The 26,129-nt window shown below is 41.7% G+C and overlaps 1 protein-coding gene across 1 annotated transcript in view; it reads left to right on the forward strand.

The window, feature by feature from the left end:
• The window catches only part of MBD2 (methyl-CpG binding domain protein 2), a 45,570-nt gene extending 19,737 nt beyond the window's left edge, over positions 1 to 25,833 (forward strand). The window contains exons 3-7 of the mRNA XM_042804995.1: positions 993 to 1,130; positions 12,466 to 12,556; positions 13,346 to 13,523; positions 23,110 to 23,250; positions 25,353 to 25,833. Of these exons, the coding sequence (XP_042660929.1) occupies positions 993 to 1,130; positions 12,466 to 12,556; positions 13,346 to 13,523; positions 23,110 to 23,239 (537 nt within the window). The 3' untranslated portion in view covers positions 23,240 to 23,250; positions 25,353 to 25,833. The remainder of the gene's footprint in view (positions 1 to 992; positions 1,131 to 12,465; positions 12,557 to 13,345; positions 13,524 to 23,109; positions 23,251 to 25,352) is intronic.
• Positions 25,834 to 26,129: the final 296 nt, after the last annotated feature.

Consider the following 26,129-nt stretch of genomic DNA (forward strand, 5'->3'; position numbering starts at 1 on the left):
TAAAATAAAAAAAAAAATTCTGGTTGTTAAGAAAAATATCTGACAAAATGCAAGAGCAGAAAAGTCTGAAATTATGTATTGAGGACTTGGGGGAAATGGGATTACAAACAAAAAACCTATAAGGTGCTGTACCGTTGGCACAGCACTTCAAACTGGCGGTTGGCTTTTGGATTTCGAAGAGATTTAGAAAAGAGATTCAGTAAAGCTGGAATGGTGTGCTGGTGACCATCTATCTTTTTCTTTCTTCATCAGGCTTGGGCAGGGTTATGGGAGAATTCTAGTTACCCCAAATGCATCTGAGGTTGTCGCTGTGGAGAGGCGTTCAGGCATTAATGTCTCCAAAGGCCTAAGGGGTTGATGTGTGACAAGATATTCTTGGTAAAGTTCCATCTGATGCCTGGGAATCCTCAGTTCACAAACCTGCTAAAAACTAGCTCTGTCAACTTGTTAAAGTTGATCCAGTTTTTGTTTCTTTCCAGAATAAATTGCTGCACTTACTTAAGAATTGTCTGATGTAGGAATCGCTTAAGAAATTTGTGACCCAAAGTTACGTAGGAAGTTGTTGTCCTATAAGGCTTGGAACTCTATAAACTGTTTGCTGCAAACAGAATTTCGTGAAGCTTTGGAGATTTCATTTTGACATGATGGTGAAGCTGTCTCTTTTCAGAATGTAAGTCACTTGAACAATTAACATACATATTTTAACAAATAGATGGACTTTCGAGCAGTTTGATTCTTCCCAAGAAGGTGAAAATTTGTGGAACCAGTTAAGTGTTACTTTTTCTTTTTTTTTTTTTTTTTTTTTAATTTAAAACAGATGACTGCAAAGGTTAGTTAATTTCAGCATTGAAGGGAAATTTTTACTCCAAAAAAAGCCTCCTTCTTTTGCACTTCAGCAGAAGAGGGTGAATCCAACATTAACTTGTGTACTTTCTGTGTATAATCTTTGTTAATTTTCTTTTTTTTCTTTTTTTTTCTTTTTTTTTTAACAGGGAAAACCAGACTTAAATACAACTTTACCAATCAGACAAACTGCATCAATTTTCAAGCAACCGGTCACCAAAGTTACCAATCATCCTAGTAACAAAGTACGATCTGATCCACAGCGAGTGACGGAGCAGCCACGACAGGTAAGAATGAATTTATTTCCCTTGTTACTCCTCAAAAAGTTGAAACAAGCTGAAAATGGTCTTGTTTTCAGCTGTGCCTCAGTTACAGATGAGAAGTCCTACCTGAAGGTTACTTATAAAAAATGGGTAATGCACACAATTTTTTAAAAATACAGAAATAACAGTCAGTTCATCTGGAAATGACTGTTTCTTAATTCAAAACTTCATTTACCACATTCCTCTTGAAATGCAGATGTACACTGTACTGTCTCACTCGGACATCAAATGTAAAAAAGTTTTCATGTGCAGCTTCTTAGAAGTTTTGATAAAATACATGGTTCTGAACAAGAGAGAATCTCTCTTTTATATAGAAGAACTCTGCAAAATCAATAAAAAAAATGTATTTTCAGTCCCTCTTTTTCACTCTACTACTACTGTAAGTGCAAACCACAGTAATTTTGAACTTTGTACAAACTCGATAAAAAATGGTATTTTAAGTCCCGCTTTTTCACTCTACTACTACTATAAATACAAACCACAGTAACATAAACTCATCTTACACAAGTTCTCCTTCAGCTGCTTTTCTTTATTTCGGTGACGGATCCCCTGTTCACATGCAGTGGTTTTTAGGTTTCGGTTTTTACAGGGAAGAGGGAGCCGAAAAGAATTAAGAATCTAGTTAATGAATGAATGATTGGCTAGATAATGTAGTGTTTTGGGGATTGAGGTATTGGTTTTTAAGTCTGACTTGCATTGTTTGAGTCATAGCATTACCAGCATGAAATCAAAACGCCCTATTCTATTTTAGGAGCGTAGGGATGAGAAGAAAATGCAGAGGCGTGTTTGAATTTTTGCACAGTCATATGTCACTAACTTGTAACAACGTTTCCTTTGAAACTCAAGCTGTCTCTGATATTTCACTTTCAAACATCTTGAATGCTGTTCTTGTAAGAAATAACATAAGGAATTTAGACTCTGCATCCTCTAAATTCAGGTGAGAAAGAAAAAGAAGAATTATCGAGCCGTATTGGATCATCTTGTTGAGATGTCTTATTAGCAAGATTTGAAGGCCTCAGCTAACCTCACTGTTGGTCCCATGAAGGTCAACAGGGGCCATGTAAGTGTATCACATTCAGACCTAAAAGATGCATAATTGCATGTGTCTATCGATTCTCTGCCCATTCTTTGGGGGTTTCTTTTTGAACTACTACACTGTGTGTGGCAGGAATTTCCTTTTGGGCATGGCTGCAACCGATAATAATCACCAAAGCACATGAAGGTTATGGCACCTTTGTAGCAAGAGAAATGGGTGTGTGGCAATTCGTATCTTGATGGATTCCAAACCTTTTCACATTTGACTATTTCCTCCCTCATTTCTTTCTTCCAGAATCTTTTCTTCAAACACATAATGACCACAATCTTTGGGAATACATCCCTTGTCTTTTGAGAATGACTATCCAGTAAAGATTTGCAGAATAGGCTATTTTCAAACCCACCCAAGTTAAATCTTTGCCTCCTCAAAGTAGGTTCTAGCTATAGCAAGATTTTCAAGAAGTCATCGGCTGCTGTGTCGGTGCTGTGCTGGCGTTCATTTTCAGTCCACCTCCTTTCTCGTTGCTCGCAAGAGCACATCTTTGGAAGAGGACACTTTAAACACCGTTCTTATTCAGCATTCTTCATTTGGAAGAAACGCTAGTTCTGTTTGCACTGAATGTGGAATAGTTAGTCTTACATATCTAATAGCAAAGCAAATCTTGGTGTGTCTTACTCTTGCTTAGCTCCAAGCTAGAATGCTGCCTTGAGCTGTGTTCTGGTTTGTCGTCGTTCTGAGTAGCAATGATTGACATAGGTGGGAGACAGTAGATTGTTACGGTTGTTTTTACATATAATTTGAGTGAGTTTTCAGTAAAATTTTCATTAAATTACTTTGTTCCAGATTTTTTAATGTAGGTAGTATGCTGTCACTTACTGGAGAATCTAAAGCAAATTGACAGCTTTTGTAAACAATTGCCGGTGATCTGGTTTCTTTACACACAGCTTTTCATCATACAATGACCAATAGTTCTTTGGTATTAGTAACCAAAAGTGCGGAGGAGCTCCAGTATTGATCATGTGTTCACCCTTCATATATGCATAGATAGATGCACACACATGGATATCTTGTTTGAACATAGCATGCAGTTCATTCCGATGCTTTACTCGCTAGCCGGAGCATAAATCTTCATAGATACCATCTTTGCTTGGTTTTCAAAAAGCAGCAATTCTTTTCTTGGCGTGATCTGTTGAGAAAAAGTAGAGAAGCCAGGGTGAGGACTGAAGTTGCTGGAAAACTTTATTTTTTAAGAAAGCTTGTACCGCGTGGAGCGCCTGTTGCTTGAGATGGTTGGACAAATGCAGCCTTGCAAATGTATTTAAATTGCCTTCCCCTCCAGATAAAGCCTGTATTTTCCTTACATAAATAAGCCCTACATGTGTCATTCTCTTCTCCTTCTCTCATACTCAGGTGTGAAAACTTTCCTATACATTGACTGTGAATATATCAGTGTTTGGATATTCAAGTGAATGCTGAAACTCTGACTATATAGCCTATTTGTGTATAATGTTTATTCAGTTACCACTTCCAGTGTCACTCCTCCCCGTTTCTTCAATCCGTGGCCCAAATCCCATAAGGGTTTCCTGCTTCTGCACTTCTAGATATCCATCTCTGAAAGCTTTATCCGCTTCTATCTGTTGTATCTCCCTTTTCAAAAGACAAGCTAACCAGAATTCCCTGAAAATTCTCGTTGGCCTGCCTCCTCGTGCCAAAATCAAAATAAATGAGTACTGTAGTTCCTTTGGCAGTCAGTTTTTTTCATGACCTGAGAGCGAGAAGACATGCTTATTGGTGTTGGCAGGGAAGATATTTGGCAGCAACTCTTCTTTAAGCAGTAAACCCCGTAGTAGTTCTTGGAAGGATAAACTAATAACAGCTTGCCTACGATCTTCATGTGGGTAAATCTGTCAATTTGAGCACCAGATCTTTGCGGCAACTGCTGGTTCCATATATTCAGCATGCTAGTTCCTTGCACACGAGAAGTGTCACGAGGTTGTCTGAGCCTTTTTCAAGCAACAGCGTTGCAAGACAGCATCTTAAAGCTTTCCAAGCCACTCTTCAAGGTTTCATAGGTTACTGCTTATCAGTGTGGAGAACTTCACCCAAGAAAAATGGAAATGTTCCGGAGAATCTTAGAAGTAAGTAGTAGCAGAAGTTGAGCTGTGTGTGTATGCATGCATGCTCTGAGGGGTCTTCTGGTATTCGCTAGACGTCTTTCCTCTTAACTGTCAGTGTTCTTCCATGTGGCTTTTATTCAAATACCACTACCAGTCAGTCCACAGAGATTTCTCAATTTTTTTCATATCTAATCAAATTGATAGGAGTATCTGTAAACTCCTACATAGCAAATCTAATAGCCTCAATTGCCGCTTTCTTCCAAGTGCTTTAAGGTCTCTTTTTGAAGTATCAACCTGCTCAAAATCTTTCGATTCTCCATAAGCTTACTTTAAGATAGGTTTTCTTACTATTTCTGTGGCTTCGGGTTTTTTCCCCTCACAGAGTTCACTGATAAACCACTGTAAGAAAAGGAATCCTGAAAGATTGTTAATGGGCCCTACAAGGAAAGGAAAAAAAAAAAAATCAACAAATCCCCTTGTTTTAGCCTCCTCACCACTGTTAGCCTTAGTAAGTTTTGCTAAGATATGATACATTCTTTGAATTTAAGGGTAGTGGTTTGGATTTTAAAAAGTCAGATTAACATTGCTGAAATTGAAACTGGGATTAATGCTGAATCCCCAAATCCTGGGACTATATTTGTCATCTTCCTTTTAGGTGGTGCTGAGTACTGTCTTAAAATCATGTTGTTTTCTCCTTCCTTCGTATTTAGCAAAAAGGCCATTAGATGTAGCGGTACTTCAGGTTATATTAATGCTCTATTTGTGTGTCTGGATTTGAGTATTCCTTAATGAGAGGAGCGAATATGAAGCAGAGGAGGTCCTGTAACTGTCTGAAACTATGTAAATCTTTTATGTCATCACTTAAACTCGAGTTACTTGCGTGTCAAATGTTCTGTACCTAACTGGATCAAATGGAATGGTGCTGAAAATCAAATTTTCTTCTTATGGATCACTGCCCTTTGGACCTACACTCACTCGGTGCCTCCAAAAGGTCCAGGTCTGTGTCCAATGTAGAGCACTTAACCTCTTCTTTGTGTCTTTGAGTTTCTTGGTTCACACTGTTCCACGCTTATTGACCTTTTTGAGGGTAAATAATGAAACTCACTCCTTTACCCCTACTCCCCAAATGTATGGTATGTGTGGTGTTGCTTTGAGAGAGCTTTGACACCTGAGGACCCACTGATCATTAGTTAATTCCGTTGTATACCGTTGATTGGGGTGGTGTGGATATTTGAAACAACACTGGTAAAACTGATATTTATGTAAGTGGTCATAACACCGAATTTACAAAGCATTGACCTCGGTATCTTCCCGATACATTTGGCTAAAAACATTCCACAGACATCCCTCGGGTGTTCAAGAGAAAGCTATTCTTCTCTTCGGAGCTCATTTTGAGGAAATCACGTAGTCAGGTAGTATTAAGTGATCTGATTCCTCTAGTTCTGTGGCAGAAAACCACCTTCAAAAACCACCTTAGGATAAATCTGAGGATATTTACTTTTTAAAAACACTTTAGGATAAATCTGATAGATTTAGTTATAACATCATCTATCTGTAGGCCAGAAGTACTCTTTAAAATTGATTTGAAAGTCTCTTGTGCTTCCTGTCATTTTGTTATTTTTGTAGTGGATTGTATTGTAATGGATTATTGAATAGGATTATATATGACAAATCTTACCATAGGCGTTTTTTGGCATTAGATATAGGTAGTCTAAGAAGCCTAATTTACAAGAAAAATTGCAGGATGTCATTTTATGTATGTCTTCTTGTGAACAGTTCTGAACAAGAAAGACTTATTTAGCTCTTAGCACTTTGTATTTTGTCAAATAGATATGATTTTATTTCCTGTGGGTCAATTTAAAGGATTGAAATCTAAAATTAGATAGGGTTGGGAAACTTAAGCTTCTTGGTTAGTATCTGTTAGGATTATCAAAAAAAGGGAAAGAAGGATCCCAATGAGACCTTTAAGTTTCGTCTCCCTCCCTCAGGCAGCTAAAGCAACACTGAAATTTTGATTGGCAATTATGGACGCAGCAGAGCTGAGCAACTTAGCAACTGGATTTGAAAAGAGGAAAGAAGTTTTCTGGAGAAATTCTCATTCCTTTTAAATTCTTCCATGGAGACTCTGGAAAGGCCTCTCTTTAATTATATTTTCCTCATTAAACTGCCTGCAATGTCAGTCACTGGAGCAGTTTCCCAAATGGTAACTGGCATTCCGGTCTCACCTCGCTTTTAAAACACATTTGAAAACATAACAAAATTGCAGGCTGTCTGTGTCTGCAGTACTGCATGGATACGGTGCCCGTCTTTTCTGTAGACATGACTAACTTTTAATCAGCTCACATCACCAGGTTATATCGCATCTGCGAGCAATGTGGAAATAAATGTGGTTCCAGAGAGCTGAGGAGATGCCAAGGCAGCTACCTGGAGTTGGGACGGTGCTGTTAAACTTTCTGTGTCCATCATATTTTTGAATTTGATGATGGCTTTTTCTGACTGCAAGTTAAGAGCAGGTATCTGTAGCTCTCTAAATAAAGAAACCACCTCAGCAAACAAATCTCTAAACTCACTAACACCAGAATCATTGCCCTTTCTTCTGTGGGTCCAGTCAAGTGCATCATTCTGTTGACATCTACAGTATTTTCAGTACTCTGTAAAGAATAAATGGCAGCTGAAATTTTAGATCCTTGATTGATTGAGGTTTGAATGTTAAGAACATATTTGCTTTTCTTTGAAAAATAATAGAATTGGATTGGATTCATTTCCATCAAAAATTTCCTGTAGGCTTCCACTGCTTGAGCAACTGCAAATAGACTTTTATTTATCTAAGGAAAAGGAGCAGCTCATATTATATTTGTAGTTGGTGGCTCTAGCAATAGAGAGGCTAATCTGTAATTTCTCTGTTGTCTGAATGAGAAATAATGGTTGCTTAGGAGATGATGTTTTTACAGAGATTATGATGGGTTAGATTATAGTTAGTCACAAATAGCGTTTCTTGGACAAGAAACAATTATGGAGGAAGCAATATTTTACAATTCTCCAAACAAAGAACTTCAGAAGCACAGCTGTAGTACGGCTCTTCCATTACAGAGCTCCAGAACAACAAGGATGTGAAAATTCTGCTCCGCCCTGGGGACCTTGGCATTGTGTTGCTACGCCGCTTCCTCTGTCACAGGAGAAAAACAGGGTTGCCCTTAGGACAGTAAGTTTTAGTGATAAGGGATACATTTATTGCTCGGTGGGAGATTATTGCATAAGAGGTCACTTTTGGCATAATGCTCGTGGATTAATTTCCTAGGAAATGGAGCACTTGGCTGCTGGGTCTTTCTGAATCTAGAACGCTAAAACATTTTTTTGGTTTAGGCACCTCTCAGTGTGTGTTGTTGCTGTGCTGGGATTATGTGGTGTGGAGTTTTTGTTTTTTTTTTTGGTAATAGGGAGGGGGCTTCAGCAGTTCACCCCTGTGAGAAGCTTCTCAAAAATTGCCCCTAGCTCCAAGCTGGACCCACCTCTGGTCAGGGCTGAGCCAGTCAGCTGCATCTCTGTGATAACATATTTAAGAAGGGGAACCTGGGATGGGTGAGGGGACTTGTGAGGGGGAGTTGAGAGGAGGACGGATGCCTGGGTCAGCGGAAGGGATGAGGAGGAAGGGGAGGGGGTGCGCTGGAGCAGAACCCCCTGTACCCCGTGGGGAGATGGCAGGGCCACCCCCCGCCACCCAGGGAGGTCACCGGTGGAGTGGAAGCCAACCTGCAGCCTGTGGAGGAGCCCACCCCGGGACAGGCGGCTGCGCTTAAAGGAGGCCAGGACTCTGAGGGAAGAAGCGGCCCCCACTGTGGTGGTTCGGTGCTGGGAGGGCTGGAACACGCGGGGGCGACCCACGGCGGAGCAGCTCAGGAACGGCTGCGGCCCGTGGGGAGGGACTCCCGCCGGAGGAGGTTGGTGGAGAACTGTCTGCAGTGAGAGGGGAGCCCCGGGGAGCAGGGGAGGGCTGTGCGGCGTTCCCCCCAGCTCCCGAGCAGGAAGGAGCAGGAGCTGACTGTGACCCCCATCCCCTGCCCCCTGCGCCGCTGGGGGAGGAGGGGGAGAGATGGGGAGCAGAGCTGAGCCCGGGGAGGAGGGAGGGGTGAGGGGGGGAAGGGGGTTTGGGATGTGGTGGCGCTTCCCACTGTCCCACCTTGTCTGTTAAGTGCTGTCTTGTTAGTGTTTGAGTTAGTGATGTTTCTTTTTACTTCCCCTAACGAGTCTGTCTCCTGCCTGTGACCATAATGGGTGAGTGACTCCTCCCAGTCCTCAGATGGATTCCTTGAGCCAATTCCTGTTCCATATTCTGCCCCCCCCCCATCTCTGCAATGCGGGAGGGAGGGAGCGAGTGGCTGCGTGGTGCTCAGTTGCCCTCTGGGCCTAAACCACAACAGTTCCCCAACCACTACTTCATAGAGCCCTTTTTCATCCTCCAGCAGGATGAATACCCCTAACTGACTGATGAGTCCTCAGAGTGGTTACTCATTTTGCTTTAGTAATGAAATACTGTGTCACAACAATGATGAATCTTGAAATCCGGTTCTTCTCTCCTTCCTTCCTATCCTAGTCCCATCAGGATTCTTTTTCTGAATAACAGGGTCTCATGTTTGCTAATGCTTCTTTCCTGGCGGTGTGAATCTTGCTTTTCTGGCTGTGCCGGTGCATTCTCAGCAGGAGAAAGGAAAGTTGGACCGTAGCAGCCTGCTCTGTGCTTCAGGGATTAAGGTCCTCTCCAGGGTAGCCCCGCTGAGAGAAGCTCAGAGTCTGGATAGCTCACTCCATTTTACAAGGAAACCTTTAATTGGGAGATGATGTAAGGTTAATTATGCAGAAGGTGGCCTCTGTTGCTGGCAGTCACTTCCTGAATTTGAGTGGCTGTCGCTGCAAACACTTGCCCTGTGTTGCTTGTTTTATGAAGTCCAGATGGCTTTGGGCAGGAGACGAATGCCCTGTTTTCTCTTTTTCTATTCTCTGTTTCGCCCATGAGGGAAGAGTTGCAAGTTAAATAACAGCTATTTTTAGGGCTGTAACCTCAGAGGCAGATATTCTGCACATCAAGGCTGGCATGATCTTTTTCAGTCACTTGGATGCATACTTCGGCTGCAGTGGAATGGTTACATCTTCATCCTGTAAGTGGAGTAACAGAAAAGCGTTTTCTGAATTTGTATTAGCAGCCTCCTTTCCTCTCTCTGTCTCCCTTGATTCCTGGGACAGCTGATAGGGAAATACTTGTCCATGTCCAGTTCAGCTCAGAATCTTCAGGAGGATCCAGAAAAATATACAGGGGTTCAGAGGGGACTCAGAAGAACCCATAAAGGCATGCAGAACAAACAATGTAATAAAATTCTAGGAATGTGATTAATTTCTGAGCGGGAAAAAAAAAAAAAAAAAATAGGAGTGACTTGTGCAGGCCTCAGTGGAGATCTGGGGAGGTGAAAATTTGAAGCACGATCATGGTCATTTGCAAATATTTATACTTAGCAGTGCTGGAGGCTGATGCTGGAAGCTTTGTGCCAGGAATATGCTTTGCTGCAGTCTTGTTTTAACAGAGGTGTGTCGAAGAGCCAAGCACTTTTTTCTACCTGGCACTGACCTCAAAGTCCTCTGAGAGTTGTAGAGGCTTTTCCCTGCGTTCCCAACCAGTGCTTAAATTGCTGAGTGAGTACTGGTGGAAGCTCTACCCAGTCACTATTGCACTACACTTTGCAAATCTAAGCTTTCCTGTGTGTTATTTGTCTTTCTTCACACGCTACTCTCTCCCACAGAGGCATTTACATTCCTATACACCCTCTAAACCAAACCCTTCTCCCGATTCCTCGTTCCCTCTGTGATATGTGATGGGTTGATTTGAGAAGGAAACCAAAGAGTCTCAAAACCCACTAATACTCGAGTGCATTTGGTGATGTATTTGCTGCTGTGGACCAATTAATTGTATCTTGAATAAACAGAGGCTGTTCTCGTATTTAGCTGTGGAATATAAAAACAAAGCTTGGATTGGGAGTTGGTGGGCCTCTTGTTTATCTCTAAAAGTCAACAAAACGGAGAGGGAAAGGGGAACGAAGGGTGAATTCTTTTAACAGTGTAAAATGAACAAGCTTTGTAGAGACTTTATCAAGATGGGAAGCTAATCCAGTGATGACATACTGAATTGATAAGGTTTTACTTTGAGTTCATTTATCTGAATCCTGATCTTCCTTTTAGTCGCTCGGCTAGCGAGCTGCTGGCTTTGCCTCTGTAACGAAGGGTTTCTTTAGCATTCTGGGTAGCTTTAAGGCACTGCTGCTTCATCCATGGAGCTGTGGGAACTGTTACAAGACATGTTTGGGTTGAGGAGGCTTAGCAGTAGTGATAAACAGTGGGAGTGAATGACTGGAGGTACTAAATATTTAATATTTAACAAGATAAAAGATGTGCCTTGGTACTCAACTAACAATGTAGCTCAAACCTGGGTTGGAATATTGAAATTTAATACTAGTTAAGAGCAAGGAGTCAGATTGCAGGCAGCATTTGACATTTAAGTGGCTCTAGTGAAATGAGACACGAGTGGCAACGTGTAATTTCAAAAAGCTGTCCAATCATGGAGATGTCAAGACTGTGTGAAATGTAGTCAGAATTTGCAAAAAAGCTGGAGAGCTTACTTAAGTGATCCTGTGGGGGTTTTCTAAGCCACTTGGAGCTAAACTTGGTTACAAATGTGTCCTATTACCGAGAAAAGAGGGCTTAAATAAGTAGATCTCTATAAAATGACGTAGTAATCTCGCAGGCAGCGTGAGCATCATTCAACCTACTGATTTATAAAGCTGGGCAGACACGTTGTGGAGGGTGTTGTGTTTTTCTTAGCAAAACTGTAGGTTTTATTTTCAGTCAGTACTATACTCTTAGCGCTAAGGTAGATGCTCTTTGCTCTTTGCTTTGACTAGCTCTGTAACTGAAAAAAATGTTTTGTTTTTCTGACTAAGAATCACTGATGCTTCAGTTATGATGTGGGACTAGCAATATAGATTCCACAGAAGATGAAAGCGGATGATCTAGTTGTTTCACTTCCAGTTTAAGAGCAGAATGTGACATTTGAAAGCCCTATTTTAAACTGAGGCTTTTGGGTACCCAGCTGCAACAAAGAATTTCCTAGGAATGAGAATAACTGCTCATCTGTTTTTTTGTCTCAGATTTTGCAGGTGTGAAAAGAAATAGTTGTTTGTTTGTTTGTTTTTTTTTCCCTCCTCCATATCCTGCAAAAAAAATCAAATTATTTCCAAATGCCCTTCCCACAGGAAGTTGCATAGCTACATTCTCACCTCCTTATTAAGACTATTTGTTAAATATAGCTTCCGGTGGAATGGAAATCAGCTTTTCAACTCCCTTTCACCACTAATTTGCTAAATAGAAAAGGCCCATTTAAAGAATAAGTGTGGCTAATCTCCAGCCCACAACTTCAGGATGAATCTTCAGACCAGTGAGACAGGAGTGAGTGGGGAAAGCATTAAACAAAAATCTCTTAGGTCAATAAAGTGGTTTCTGTGAGAAAGGGAAACCTATTCCCAGCTAATAGACAAAGCAATAGAAAGTAAAATGAATGTGAATTTAGTTGGTGTATCTTCCCAAAAGTGGGAAGATTTGATTCTATTTCCAGATAAGTCAAGAGATCTATAGGGCAGGTCATCAAACCGGCGCAGTTCTGAAGTGGCACGGCTGCTGCTGAGCATTAGTGCTGGTGCAGCTGTACTGCTCCAACGTGCAGAGCTGTCTCCAGTGCCTCAACACACACTGCAGAATTCCGTACAAGCACGTTTCCAATGAGTAAAACTCCAGCAGCAGATAGGATATTACTTTTCTGGTAGCTTATGTGACTGTTAGGTTGATTTGGAAGCTGCTGGGCACTGTCTGTCTTATTGTTCTGGTGCTGTTTTGATCATGAATGCTGTATTTCCCTGAGCTGATATCATTTGATTGTGTTGTTGTTGTTGTTGTTGTTGTTGTTATTAATTATTATTATTATTATTATTATTATTATTATTATTATTATTATTATTATTATTATTATTATTATTATTATTATTATTATTATTATTATTATTATTATTATTATTATTTCTAATGAGCAATCTTGTTTTCTGTTTTTCAGCTTTTCTGGGAGAAGAGGCTACAAGGCCTCAGCGCATCGGATGTCAGTGAACAAATCATAAAATCCATGGAGCTACCTAAAGGTCTTCAAGGTATTGCGTTCACTTCCTGCAGTTGCTCCACAAAGTTGCTAGTGCTTAAAAAGGACAGAGCTTTTGATGCTCTTAAAAAAATTTTCAGCTTACGGTCAGATTGGGGGTTGGAACTAGATGATCTTTAAGGTCCCTTCCAACCCAAACCATTCTATGATTAAGTAAACTTCAAATTGTAAATGCTCTTGCTGACAAAATACCTCAGTCTCCAAAGTGATGTTTATTTTTAGTTCATTTATGTAGCTAATATAAAGCACGCTTCAGAATTGTACTCTTCTCGGTGAAAGTTGATCTAAACTATGTTTAAGTCACGGCTGAAAATTAATAACTTTGTTCCACTGCTTGGGAGATTTTCTTTGGAATTCGCGTGTTGTAAAAATCTCCAGTGTTTATTTTCCTGGATTAATTTAATACCTTGCAATGTTAAAGCAAAGACTCTGCTGGTGTGGATTAATACCATGAAGCTGCAAAGAAACTATTTTCAGCTGATAAATTTACGATGTGATTATTTTGATTAAAAAATTGCTGATATTGTAATTGGTAATGTAAGCAATGAACCTAGCCAATTTTAGAAACGCGATGCCTTTTGAAATGCTAACTTCAGTGAGAAGTGTGCAGTTGCAAAGCCATTTTTAAAAAACTGGCATTTAACTGTGTAGGTTATATAACTGTGTATCTTGTGGCAGTTATATGACAAGTGCACGTCACCTTACAAACTGAGAAGAGCTCTGCCACTGGCATTTTCATATGGAATGCGAATGGTAACTGTTCGGTTGGCTTTTCTTCTAGGAGTTGGGCCAGGTAACAACGATGATACCTTGTTATCAGCTGTTGCTAGTGCTTTGCACACCAGTTCTGCACCTATCACGGGGCAGCTCTCTGCAGCTGTTGAGAAGAACCCAGCCGTCTGGCTGAATACATCTCAACCCCTCTGCAAAGCTTTCATAGTCACAGATGATGACATTAGGTGAGTTCCATAAAGTCTTCAATAAAACAAATGGAAAAAAAAAAAAAACAACCAAACAAAACAAAACAAAACAAATTCAATTAAAGCAGATTCCTTCCTGGCTCAGTGCAATCCTGGAGATAAGGGAAGTGTGAATGTTTTTCTTGTTCCTGTTGATTAGCTCAGTAACTTGAAAAAATGAAAACCTGGGCTTTTTCTTTGTGGTCAGAATAGTAATATTAAATATTCACTAAGGTGTGAATCATAATCCACATTTTCTTTCCCAGGAAAGTGCCCTAAACATTAAGCTATAATCATGATCAATATTGGCTTTCTTCCTTCCCATTTCTGGTTTGGTCAAGTTAATTTGTTGATCTGAGTTAAAAATTAAGTAATTTCAATAAAGGAGAGTAAGAATATTCCCCTATAGCATATAGCTTTGTGTCTAATACTCTTTCTTAAAGTGGGAGGTTGGGATATGATATGAAGAGCACAGATAAATCTATTCACACATGGGCAAAGATTTTGTTTTTCAATAGCTTTGCTGTTAATTTTCTTTTTCAAAGAAAGACTCATCCTTTTTTTGGGTAGAAAAAGCAGGAGCTCCAGCACTGAATTTCAGGGTTAAGACTGAGCGAAGAGAAAGGTTTCTTGTTGTGTTGACTAATTGCCAGAGTGTGGCAAGACATGGCACACAATCCTGTCATCAATTTTTTTACTATTGCTTAGCATGAATCAACACGTGGGATGAACACTGCCTTTCATATCGCATTTGCAGTTCAATTCTGGCTTGCAGAGGGAACCTGAACACCAAACTTGGATCTAGCTACTTAGTGGACAAAAGTCCACTGCTGTCACATTCTAAGACCTAGATTTCTTCTAAGAAATCCTACATTTTTAAGAAGAAATCCTAGATTTCTTCTAAGAAATCCTACAATTTCCCTACATTTCTTATAAGCCCTAGATGGCTACCTGAAGTTTCTGCAGAGCTAATGCTAAGGTATAAAATTATCTGATTCCTAGTCCTTTGCTTAGGGGTTTACTTTGCTTTATTTCCTTAAACATCAACTTCAAACGCTTTCAGAAGGTAAACTCTTCTTTCTTTGTGACAGAAACTTACCAGGCAGGATGAGAAACTTTCTTAGCATGTTTGTCAACATTTCTTACTTACTGGAAATAAAATTCCTTTTTTAGTTTATCAGTCATTCAGTTGTTTTTACAAAGCAGATTCTGAATTTGGAGGGATACAGATTCTGAGCCGGAGCAGCTCCGCCTCTATGAATACTCTGCCAGTTTGGTATCTCTTCTGGTTCATAACTTTGTAGGCAGCTCACTACAAAAGGATTAAATATTTTTCAATGTTACCTTTTCATACTCTTTGTGTGAAGCTGGCTTTCATTTTAAGACCATCCAGAAAACACATTGCATAAAGAAGTAGTATCAGAATACGGCACCTGTTATTGCTAAGGAAAGCAGCGCAATTGCTTTTGAACTTATATAATGGTAAGGAAAGGTTTGCCATTGGGGATATCTCGTGAGGTGCCAGCATATTTTTTTGTACTGTAAATTCTTCAGGGAGATCACAGCAGTTGTTTACATCTAATAAAATAGCTGTCAGCTTGACTCATGTTTAACTTAAAATATTCCTGGTCATGTAATGATGGTAAATCTCTTCCATAAGCAGAGTAAAATGCCAAATTGCCTCTTTTGGTTCATCACATTCACTGGGAAAACATTGAATTACCTCCTATAAGTGCATGGTTAAGAATCTGCCATGCTTCCTTCTCACTAGGGACAAGCACCTATTTTTTTCTCATCTGTGGGATACACCTTCTGAATAGTTGGGGGTTTCTTAATGCTAGTCCTGTGAAAGGTAAGTATGTAAAATGAGTATGGTGTGGTTCCCGGGGGTCTTTACATCCAAATCTTAGCCTCCTGAGGCAGGTTTTTAAAATTCCTATTATCTGTCTTCTCCCACACTGAGTCTGTGAGATATTTCTCTTGAGATTGCTGCTTTGCAGCTTCTGTTTGTAGCTTCTTTCCTGACCAGAATCTGGTTATGTTCTTTGCAACTGCACTGTTGAGTTGCCTCTATTTCCATGAAAAGCTAAGATTGACAACCTTTGTGTCTCTGCTAGATAAATGCTTTAACCACTTTCTCTCTTTTGGGATGAACTGGGGAATGATATCTTCTGAAAATACAAAGAGATAGATTGTTTTTTTCTAGCGGTTCCTAGGTGGATGAAGTTTTGCAATATATTATAAAATTCATTTTTGACTCACAGCTCTGTTCTGCTTCATCATCCGGTCTGTCATTCTTTTCATATGTCTCTCTCTTTAGTGGGATTTTCTAAAGCTTACAGTTTTCAGGGGATTTCTTTCCCTAAAGCATTAAAGTTGTTTCTGAAAATCCCACCTTTCAGTTTTCAACAGCCCTTTCTCTTGCTCAGTCTTTGCTCAGCGCTTACCATCACCCTGTAAGAGCTTTCTTGGCTATTGCGACAACTGCCTTTTTAAAATATTATGGCAATGGGATTTCTGCTTTTTTCTTATGGGTAGCCGTAACCTTTTAAATTTACCAAGGCATAACAATTAATGTAGTATATCTGGCTGCTTCACGCTTTGCGCAGTAGCAGGTAAGAAAAAGTACCTGTTAATCTGTCCAAAAACTAAGCTGTATTTACCGTGAGACAGGAATGGAAAGTAATTCAAGTTTAATGCTCTTTAAATTTGTTTGGCATGGGTTTAAGAATGTCTGAATCTTAAGCTATATGAACCTTGATCCAAGCTAGTCAGCTGTAGCTTAGTCCCTCACAATATTCCTCCATACCCCATACAAACCTCATTTTCAGTATGACACACCAAAGCCACAAGAACATTAATGTGCCAAAGGATGAGAAGGAGAGATTGAGAATGTTTCCACAGTCTGAGCTCTCCTCTGGAACAAGAAGATTGTAAGGTAAAGTGATGTGTGTTGCGGGGAGGCAAAACCCTAAATAATCCTTTTCAGTCTTGGCTATGAGAGAAACTTTCTGACTGCAGATCTAAGGATGAGTTTAATATGGAGTATGTCAGGAAAGTCACAGTAACCAGGCATCTGAGAATTTCTGTAAGTACCATTTAGCTTATGCTGTCTCAACAGTCGATAATTTCTGCTGAGAGGGAAGGAGGAGATGGGAAAGACCTATTGGAAATGATGTGTTGGCAAGGTGTATGTGGGGGGGAGGGAATTGGCAGATGCTCCTAAACCTGAGTTTAATATAATACAGCAAATACAGTCAACATACTAGTAATTAATTCTCCTTTCAGCAGTGCATCTCAGATCTGGTTAGTGGAAGACATCTGGAATCCCTGCTGCTGAGAAGCTCTAGAGTATGTTTTTCATAAAAGCAGAGTAAATGTTACTGTAAGCACTTCTGGTAATAGTTTTTGATTAGAGTGTCTTCAAAAAATACTATATTTGAATGTGCTGGAAGAGCAGGGGAAAAAGGGATATACTCCCTCCTGACATGTAGGGAGGTGGATCTGGTGTTCAGGCAAGGACAAGTTGGTTCTGTGGGTTTTTCCTATCTAATCTGACACCAATCCTACGTGTAAAGATACCTTTGTGTTTCTGCTGCAGCTGAATGCTATCACTAGAACTATACGCAATTTTTTATTTTGATGACATAGTAGATATCTCATCACCAGCCCATGAGGAGCTCAATCAAATGGATCCTCAATAGATTTAGCAATATAGAAAAATAGATGGAGAAATCAGAGGGGAGGTTGGCACAGTATCATAGTTTGATTGCATGCAGTAGTGTGGAATCACACATGTCTTTAAAGAATGCACGCATGGTCCTGCGGGCTGAGAAGAGTGCAAGTAGTGAAGACAAATAAAATCCTGCAAAAAGCACTAAGGAAATCATCTGAATGCAGAGCTACCCACAATCCCGTAGTATAAAGTAGTTCTCTACTGAAAATAAGGTCAGAATTGGAATTAGGGGCTTGCAGATTTCTGTGTTAGGAGTAACGCGTCTTTAATTTTAGTTTGCTTTTAAAGGCAATAGCACTTAAACTGAAGGAGGAAGGTTGTGTCTTGCTGGAGGAAGGCTGAAAAGAACCCGTGGCCAGGGAGCTGCTTAGCGGGGAGTGATGCAGCTGGGGAGGTGAGCAGGATCCGACGGTGCTGGCAAGGCGGTAGAGCTGATGGGCTGAGGGCCAGTAGCGAGGAGCGGGAATTGTGGGCAGCACGCTGGCCTTCCTTGGCACCCTCTTAATGGGCTAAAGTAGTTTTACTTCGTACTGCTGTGATGTCGTGGTTTGAGCCTGGTCAGCAGCCAAAGACCATGCAGCCGCTCACTTCTCCCTTCTCTGCTAGCAATGAGAAAGAACAAATGAGCCAGGCTTGGGATAGAGATAGGACTGGGAGGGGCAAATCACCCATTATGGTCATGGGCAAAAGGCAGACTCGTTAGGCGAGGAAAAAAGAACATAAATTTATTACAGACACTAACAACAATACGTAACAGAGTAGGACAGTGAGAAGCATTGCCACATCTTGAGAACACCTTCCCCCCACCCCTCCCTTCTTCCCGGGCTCAGCTCTGCTCCCAGTATCTCTACCTCCTCCCCCAGCAACGCAGGGGCAGGGAATGGGGGGGTGTGGGGGTGTGCAGTCAGTGCTGCTGCTTCTTCCATCTTTGGTGGGGGGAGCTTCTGGAACTTCTTCCCCCTGATCCAGCGTGGTCCCCCTCTCACAGGAGACAGTCCTCCATGAACTTTCTCCGACATGAGTCCCTCCCACAGGCCGCAGCTTTCCCCATGCTGCTCCAGCGTGGGACACCAACTTTCTCCAGCTGGTGTCCCTCTCATGGCTGCAGCCCTTCCCGAGCTGCTCTGGCATGGGACACCCCCGCATGCTGCAATCCTCCCAGCACTGAGCTACAACAGCAGGGGGCTGCTTCTTCCCTCAGAGTCCTGGCCTCCTTTGGGCACATTCCCCTTAATTGTTTATGTGGGAACCCCCACAGGCCATATATCAGTGTCTGCTCCACTGTAGACCTCCATGGGTGTTGTGGGGTGGGGGCCATCTCCCCACAGGATACAGGGGGGTCTCTGCTCTGGCACACCTCCCCCCTCCTTTCTTCCTCCGTTCCTCCACTGACCTTGGTGTTCACACAGCTGCCACAGCTCCTCCTCACCAGTCCCTCTGCTCCTCACCATGTCCCTTCTTAAATACGTTATTGCAGAGGCGCAGCTGATGGGCTCAGTTTAGGTGCAGAGGTGGAGCTGACTTGGAGCTGGGGGAGCTTCGAGAAGCTTCTCAGAGGGGGCTGCCCCTATAGCCCCCTCCCCTGCCACCAAAAAACCCCACCACTCACTCAAACCCAGAACATAGAGTAAGAAGTCAATAAAATTGAATGGAAATACTCTTAAGTCCTTCAGTTTTACTTAGTGTTAAGGATGAGAACTTTTTATTAGTAGTGTGTTCTTGCTGTTCGTACTTAAATATTTGCTCTTGGTAGTTCATATGCTTTAAAAGTCATACTACTTTTATAAAAAGACCTATGCTTTTAATACATACAAACTCTCTTTGCTAAAAGACCAGACTCTTCAGGACTGGGAGTGCTGTGAATTATTTTTTGGTTGTTGCTCTGTGGTTGATTGTGCTGGGTTCCTGTGGTGCGTTTTTTTTCTTTGGTAGCAGGGGAGGGGGCTGCAGCAGTTCCCCCCTGTGAGAAGCTTCTTGAAGCTCCCCTGGCTGCGAGTCGGACCCACCTCTGGCCAGGGCTGTGCCTCTGCGATAGCGTATTTAAGAAGGGGAACCTGAGAAGGGGTTTAGACTTGTGAGGGGACTGGGACTTGTGAGGGGGAGTTGAGAGGAGGACTGATGCCTGGGTCAGTGGAAGGGATGAGGAGGCAGGGGAGGGGCTGCGCTGGAGCAGAACCCCCTGTACCCTGTGGGTAGATGGCAGGGCCACCCCCCGCCACCCAGGGAGGTCACCGGTGGAGTGGAAGCCAACCTGCAGCCTATGGAGGAGCCCACCCCGGGACAGGCGGCTGCGCTTAAAGGAGGCCGGGACTCTGAGGGAAGAAGCAGCCCCCACTGTGGTGGTTCGGTGCTGGGAGGGCTGGAACACGCGGGGGGGACCCACGGCGGAGCAGCTCGGGAACGGCTGCGGCCTGTGGGGAGGGACTCCCGCCGGAGGAGGTTGGTGGAGAACTGTCTGCAGTGAGAGGGGAGCCCCGGGGAGCAGGGGAGGGCTGTGCGGCGTTCCCCCCAGCTCCCGAGCAGGAAGGAGCAGGAGCTGACTGTGACCCCCATCCCCTGCCCCTGCGCCGCTGGGGGAGGAGGGGGAGAGATGGGGAGCAGAGCTGAGCCCGGGGAGGAGGGAGGGGTGAGGGGGGGAAGGGGGTTTGGGATGTGGTGGCGCTTCCCACTGTCCCACCTTGTCTGTTAAGTGCTGTCTTGTTAGTGTTTGAGTTAGTGATGTTTCTTTTTACTTCCCCTAACGAGTCTGTCTCCTGCCTGTGACCATAATGGGTGAGTGACTCCTCCCAGTCCTCAGATGGATTCCTTGAGCCAATTCCTGCTCCATATTCTGCCCCCCCCCCCATCTCTGCAATGCGGGAGGGAGGGAGCGAGCGGCTGCGTGGTGCTCAGTTGCCCTCTGGGCCTAAACCACGACACTGATCAACTTGCTGGCTGGAAGTTTGGAAATGAGGTAACTGAGAAAAGCTGTCTTCACATCAATTTGGGAAGCAAGAACTGCAAGGAACCTCTGGAGAAGGCCACATATACTCTGAACAGGAAATGTGGGTCCTTAATAGCAGAAGTTAGTCTGAGATACAGAAATGTGGCTGTCTCTTCTGTGTATTGTGAGAGTTAGAAATACTACAGTCATATATCTGAGATGGTAGGAAGGGGCTTGTTACAAATCAAGGTATTGATTCTGTAATCTAGGTCGGATTTAGCTTATGCTTCATCATATGGTTTTCAAAACTTCATCGACATAATTCAGTACATTTAAAAGAATGTCTCAAATAAAGGAGCCTGATGAAGTGGTAAAGCTTCTTATTGTTTTGTGCCCAGCTCCTCAAAGTTGATATATAAGATACTTGCTGGCCTTTATGTTAGATTCTGTATCTGAACAACAGACTCACTGAAGAGCAAAGCAGGGAAGGACCTTGTAGCACCAAGAAAGAAAGGTTGTTCCAGATTAATTTCTTGCGTGCTTTCTGGCAAGTGGATTCTCTGATACACATTGATGTTATGAAACATTCGCAGCCTAGAACGGGCCTCCGTCCTCTCCCAGCTCAGCTGCTCATGGTTTCAGTCAGGTTACTGGGTGGGCAAGGCTGTCTAAAAGCCCTGTGACTTTTTTGACAAAGGAAGGATTGTTGATCTCCCGTCTCTTAACTGGATCTGTGATACTTCAGGGCTTTTCCAGTAGTTATACACTTAAAATGCCCAGTGACCAGAACCATATTCAAGGAACATTTACATTTCATTCTCGATCCATTCTTTGTGAAAGTAGAGAAGCGTCCTTGCTGTAGTTTAGTTCACCAGAATTTTCTTTGCACTCCAAAGGGGAACTTTATAAAGATATTCCAGCAGCTTTCTTCTCTCTCATTTGATCATTCAGGCACTTACTAAAAAGTGCTGTCATTAAGTGTTCACATTTATCATCATAACCTAAATTAGCCCTTAGTAAGGAACCACCAGGAATCCAGGGCAGGGATCTGCAGGTGTAAATGGCTGTTGACTGTGATCTGAAGCCTGCTGCAATGGAGTTTGTAGGCTGCGGGTTGTGGAAAGATCCTGCTGTCTTAAAGTCAAAATTCTAAAGCCAAAAAGGGAAACGATGAAATATACTTCAGCTATTTATTTTCCATAATCTTTGGCCAGTTCACAATGTATTCCAACAGTGAGATGGTGATGACTTCTTATTACTGATTTTTTTTTTTTTTTTTTTTAATTATATTTCAGTTTATGTGGACTCTCGGGAATGTTTCCATTCAATTCACAAATACTGAATTGCTACTCTTATCTTTCATTTCTCCTTTATCACAGGTTCTGAGAAAGATCTTTGGTTCTGTTTGGTTCTCAGCCCTGGGGGCTTTGAAAGATCCCTCTCTAGGTGTTGGGACAGTAAGCTGTATATGGAAGATAGAAAACAAGGACAAAAAACAGCTGGAAGATAGAAACAAAGTTCACTGAACTGCTAGCTTGTTTTTTTGTTTTGTTTTGTTTTTTGGTTTTTGTTTTTGTTTTGGGTTTTTTTTTTTTTTTTAAATCATCCTTTTGCTGTCTCTATAAGCTGTAGAACTGAATAGCCTTAGAGGTTGGTGCTCCTCCGAGGCTTCTAGCTTCTGGGGAGCATGCTGGATATCACTTCTGCTCTTCTGAGGTTCGATGTTCCTTATATCTCTCCTGCCACCTTAAACACCACAGGGAGTTTACAGCACTAACAAGTGGCTTTCCTGTGCCTGCTTTGGTTCTGGCTATTTTTAAGCATATATTTTGTTTAAAGATTTTCTTTTTTGGGGGGGCAGAAACACAGCTTGATAGATCAAGTAGATTTTAATGCAAAAAACCCCCTGGGTCTGATGCAAAATTTGTATTGCTTTGGGAAAACTTCAGAAGAGGACTTTTTGTGTTCTGGTAACATTTGAAAGCTAAATATTACTTTCCAAACTAAACGTTGATTCAAAATATCTCAAATTCATACTGATATTTTTGAGTTAACTTCCCCCAGGAAAAAACCTTTTGTTTCAGCAGAAGTTGCTGCTATCTTAAATGCATCACTGACTAGTAGGGAGGAGTAAATAAATGCATAAATGGAAACAGTGAAGCTTCTTGGGGTTCTTCTCCCACACACACATTGTTTGGGGCTTGGAGTTGGTTCCCTGAGCAATTGGAAAGCTACTCATTGCCCCACCATCCTGTAAAAGTGCTCCTGGCGTACACAGTCTTACGCTGGGAAAGAGATTGCATCAAATCTCCTTTACAGGGTTCAGGACGGGAATCTCCTGCTATGGTTTTCAGTGAGCTACCCTAAAATGTCTCTGCCAAAAAAAAAAAAAAAAAAAAAAAAAAAGCCGGTCTGGCAAAGATAGTCCAGTGGGATACTGCTCCGTTAACTTTCCATGTGGTCTTTTCACATATCTAACCTGAGGCTGGAAGATCATATCTCGCATTCAATCCTCCTGCCTCTCTACGAGGGAAACTAAACCATGCATGCTAAAGCAGGAAGATTTCTGGCTTAGAGTGCTCTGTTTTAGTGCCAAGCACTACCTGTGTATGTACAAGGGTAGTAGAACTAGTTAGTAAAGGTTTAGAGAGGTGGCTGATGCCCCAAGCCTGTCAATGTTTAAGAGGCATTTGGTCAATGCCCTTAAAAATGTGCTTTAACTTTTGGTCAGCCCTGGAGGGGTCAGGCAGTTGTACTAGGTAATCATTGTAAGTCCTTTCCGACTGGAACTGTTCTATTGTATTCTGTTTTAAGTTAAAATAAGAGTTGAGAAAACAGTCCTGAGTCATTGTTTATCCAAGTATTATGCTCCCAGCTTACTACTATACTCAAACGTTTCCACCCCTTCTTCCCTTCTCTCCGTTCAGAAAACAAGAAGAGCGGGTGCAACAAGTGCGTAAAAAACTGGAGGAAGCACTAATGGCAGACATTCTGTCGCGAGCGGCTGATACAACAAAAGACATAGATGTAGAAATGGATAATGGAGATGAAGCATAAAAAGAAATCAGGTGAGTCTGATCTCCTGGAGGCACACGCTGAGATTTACCCGTCTCCCTCGGTTCAGTCGCGCAGGAGCCGGTCGGTGGGCAGCGGTGTATCACGCACGAGCCGTCCTGCCTTCTCCCCACACGTATGTTAGCTGACGTGCCCTGTATCGGCAGAACACGAGGGTGGTTTTGCATATATTGATGTGAACATCCTCACATTAAATGCTACACAGATCACCAGTGAGGAAAAAACAGCGGTTTCCATCCTTTACAGCAAAGAGCCAAGCTCTAGAAACCATTGCAGGTACATTCTTTGGCACTTGATGTGAAACTGGGATAAAGCAGTCAAAGTAACTGGCCTTTTTCTGTTCTTCAAAATGAAATTTAGTAAAATTACATAGCAAATTCCTGAAACTTTTTATTTTTAATTGGATAATGTCTCTACAAATTAATTTTCCCAAGCATCTTCTCGTGTCTTATACCTGTTTACAGTAATGATCTGTGGATTTGCCAGACACTTGCTTAAAAATTGTTTTTTAAATCATCTGCAGAAGAAATGTAATTCATTCTCTTGTTTCCATCGAGCGCTCATTTATGAAAGTGCACAGCTTTGAGATCTGTCCTTTCCATATGGAGTTAGCTGAAGTTGTAACAACTAAGGATTCTGTCTGGAGATGGTTGTGTAATTTTAAAGGAATTAATTTCAATTTGTGTTCTGGACCTAATACCCATAGAGGAAAATAGTGTCTTTGACAGATACAAAGGAGTTAATTTTTATACAACTCTGAATACTGTGTTCAGGTAACTTGCAGATATAGGCTGGAAGTTTCCAAGCTGTGAACTGCTTTAACAAGGCTCCTGAGCATTCAACCTGGTATTCAACCCACTGCATAGAGTGGTAATTCCACGACATTTTGACCCCCCACACACCTAGGAAAAATATAAGCCTGGTGTACCCAACAACCAGATGTTATTTTGGCACTCAGTAGCTGGACTGCGCACTAGGTTACCTCTTCAGGTACAAGGGCAGGTTGCTTGAGTTAAATTCTTATAATTCAAACCAAAATGTAGTTATAGTGTACCCACCTGCTCCTGAATACTCATGTTTCTAATGCAGTCATTTTTATTACTTAGCATACAGGGAAATTTGACCTTTAAATTGTGGACAAGATCTATTTGCCAGTGTTGTTTACTTAACAGGCCAGTAATCTTGATGTTTTCCGGGCTACTGGAATCTTTTAATTACTTCCAGGTACAGCTATTTACTATTAAACTCCCAATCCCTGAGTATGTCTCCTATAAAAGTCTAATTATGGATAACTTTAAAGGAAGTCAATAAAGAATGTTGTCTGAAGATGTGAAATTTCAAGCCTTTTCCATTTTAGAATCAAATTGTCATTCTGAATTTTTTAATTTCGCAGAAAATATTTCTTTTGCAGTGGAGTCATTAGAAGTGGTTATTTTTACACTGGTACTGTGGTTCACTGCTGAAATCAGTTGGATCAGTAGACCTTGAGTTTCGTCAACTTGTGGACTCATTACCTGTTTATGTGTATCTAGCCAACGTACATGTGTTGGCTGTGTTCTATAAAACTGCTTCTTTTTTTTTGCCCTGGTGGCTTTAATTATAGACTCGTTCAAGATTTTTGAGTAGGTGGCTTAGTTAATGTAAAATAGCTTGAAAGATGCAAGGTTTTTTATTTTCCTTTATACAGACTAATGTTGCAGTATGATCTTTTTCTATTGAGAAACTTTCCGTGTACACGTTAAGCTGTGTTTATAAAACAAGAAGTCAGAAAGTGATTTAAGGCCGTAATGAAGTGCTGCAGAAACCTGGGGACGGTGCCAGGAGCGTGTGTGGTGAAGGAGGCTGGATGTTCAAAGCAGGTTGTGTGCGCGGGGCGTGCTGAATGAAGAAGTTACTAGTCATCTGTGGGACTCAGCAACGGAGGATCTGCTGACGTTGTATTCGTTTTCTGATACCCGCTTAGGGACTGTTTGTGAGGTGCTCTTAATAAGGAACTGAAGCGCGGCTGTAACTGCTCCGACAAAGTCATTCTAATCGATGCAACCTTCAGCCTTTACTTTTTCCAAAAAGGGTTTTTTTTCTTTCTCTCTTACAGGTACTTTTAACTGACTTATCCCAGGAGGAACTTCCTAAAAGACAGAGGCACTTTCTCCTTCGGTCTTTCGTTATAAGAAGAAACGGACCCATGCACATTTATATAGCTTTCTAATAGCATTAAAACCAATGCCTTTTTTAGACTCCTATTTTTGATGTATATATCTTATTTGAAAAGCAACTTTATTTTGTGTCCTATGACTTAAAGTCCTTTTTTAAGTATCGAACGTTACCCTTAATCTAAAGCTGAGCTTTTGATGCCAGGTTGCAAACCTACTGGAATTATATTGCCTGTACTAAATATTTGTTTTTCCTGTGGTTTTTAGTAAGAATGGATCAGGAGAACAGAATGATTTCCCAATTAAAGATTATTGTGACTCTGTATATAAACAGATTTTTATACCTATGGGTGAAAACACCTGTACATTCTTCCGTCATCACTGTAAAGATAAATAAATGATTATATTCCAAGCAGTTGAAAACTGGTTGTGTTGTGGATAGAGTAAGTGAGGAATGTCCCTGCTCATATTTCAGAGTTCCCTCATCCAGGCGCTGGGAGAGGCGTAGATCAACAAGTACTGACTTTGCCCGGAGCACTGCCTCGGGAAATCGGTCTGAACTCAGGAGCCCTTCTGGATTTTTCCAGCCAAGCTGAAGCGCAATTGCGTATTTCCTCTGAAAAAGAAGCCTGCTAAAAATAAGCAGCCAGCATGACTTGACAGAGTTCTTCTTTGATGTCAGAGTGAGGCTGTAAAGAAAAGTGTCTTCAGACCAAAAT

Source organism: Tyto alba, unplaced genomic scaffold (assembly GCF_018691265.1).
Source record: "Tyto alba isolate M040663 unplaced genomic scaffold, T.alba_DEE_v4.0 Super-Scaffold_42, whole genome shotgun sequence".
Lineage (NCBI taxonomy): Eukaryota > Metazoa > Chordata > Aves > Strigiformes > Tytonidae > Tyto > Tyto alba.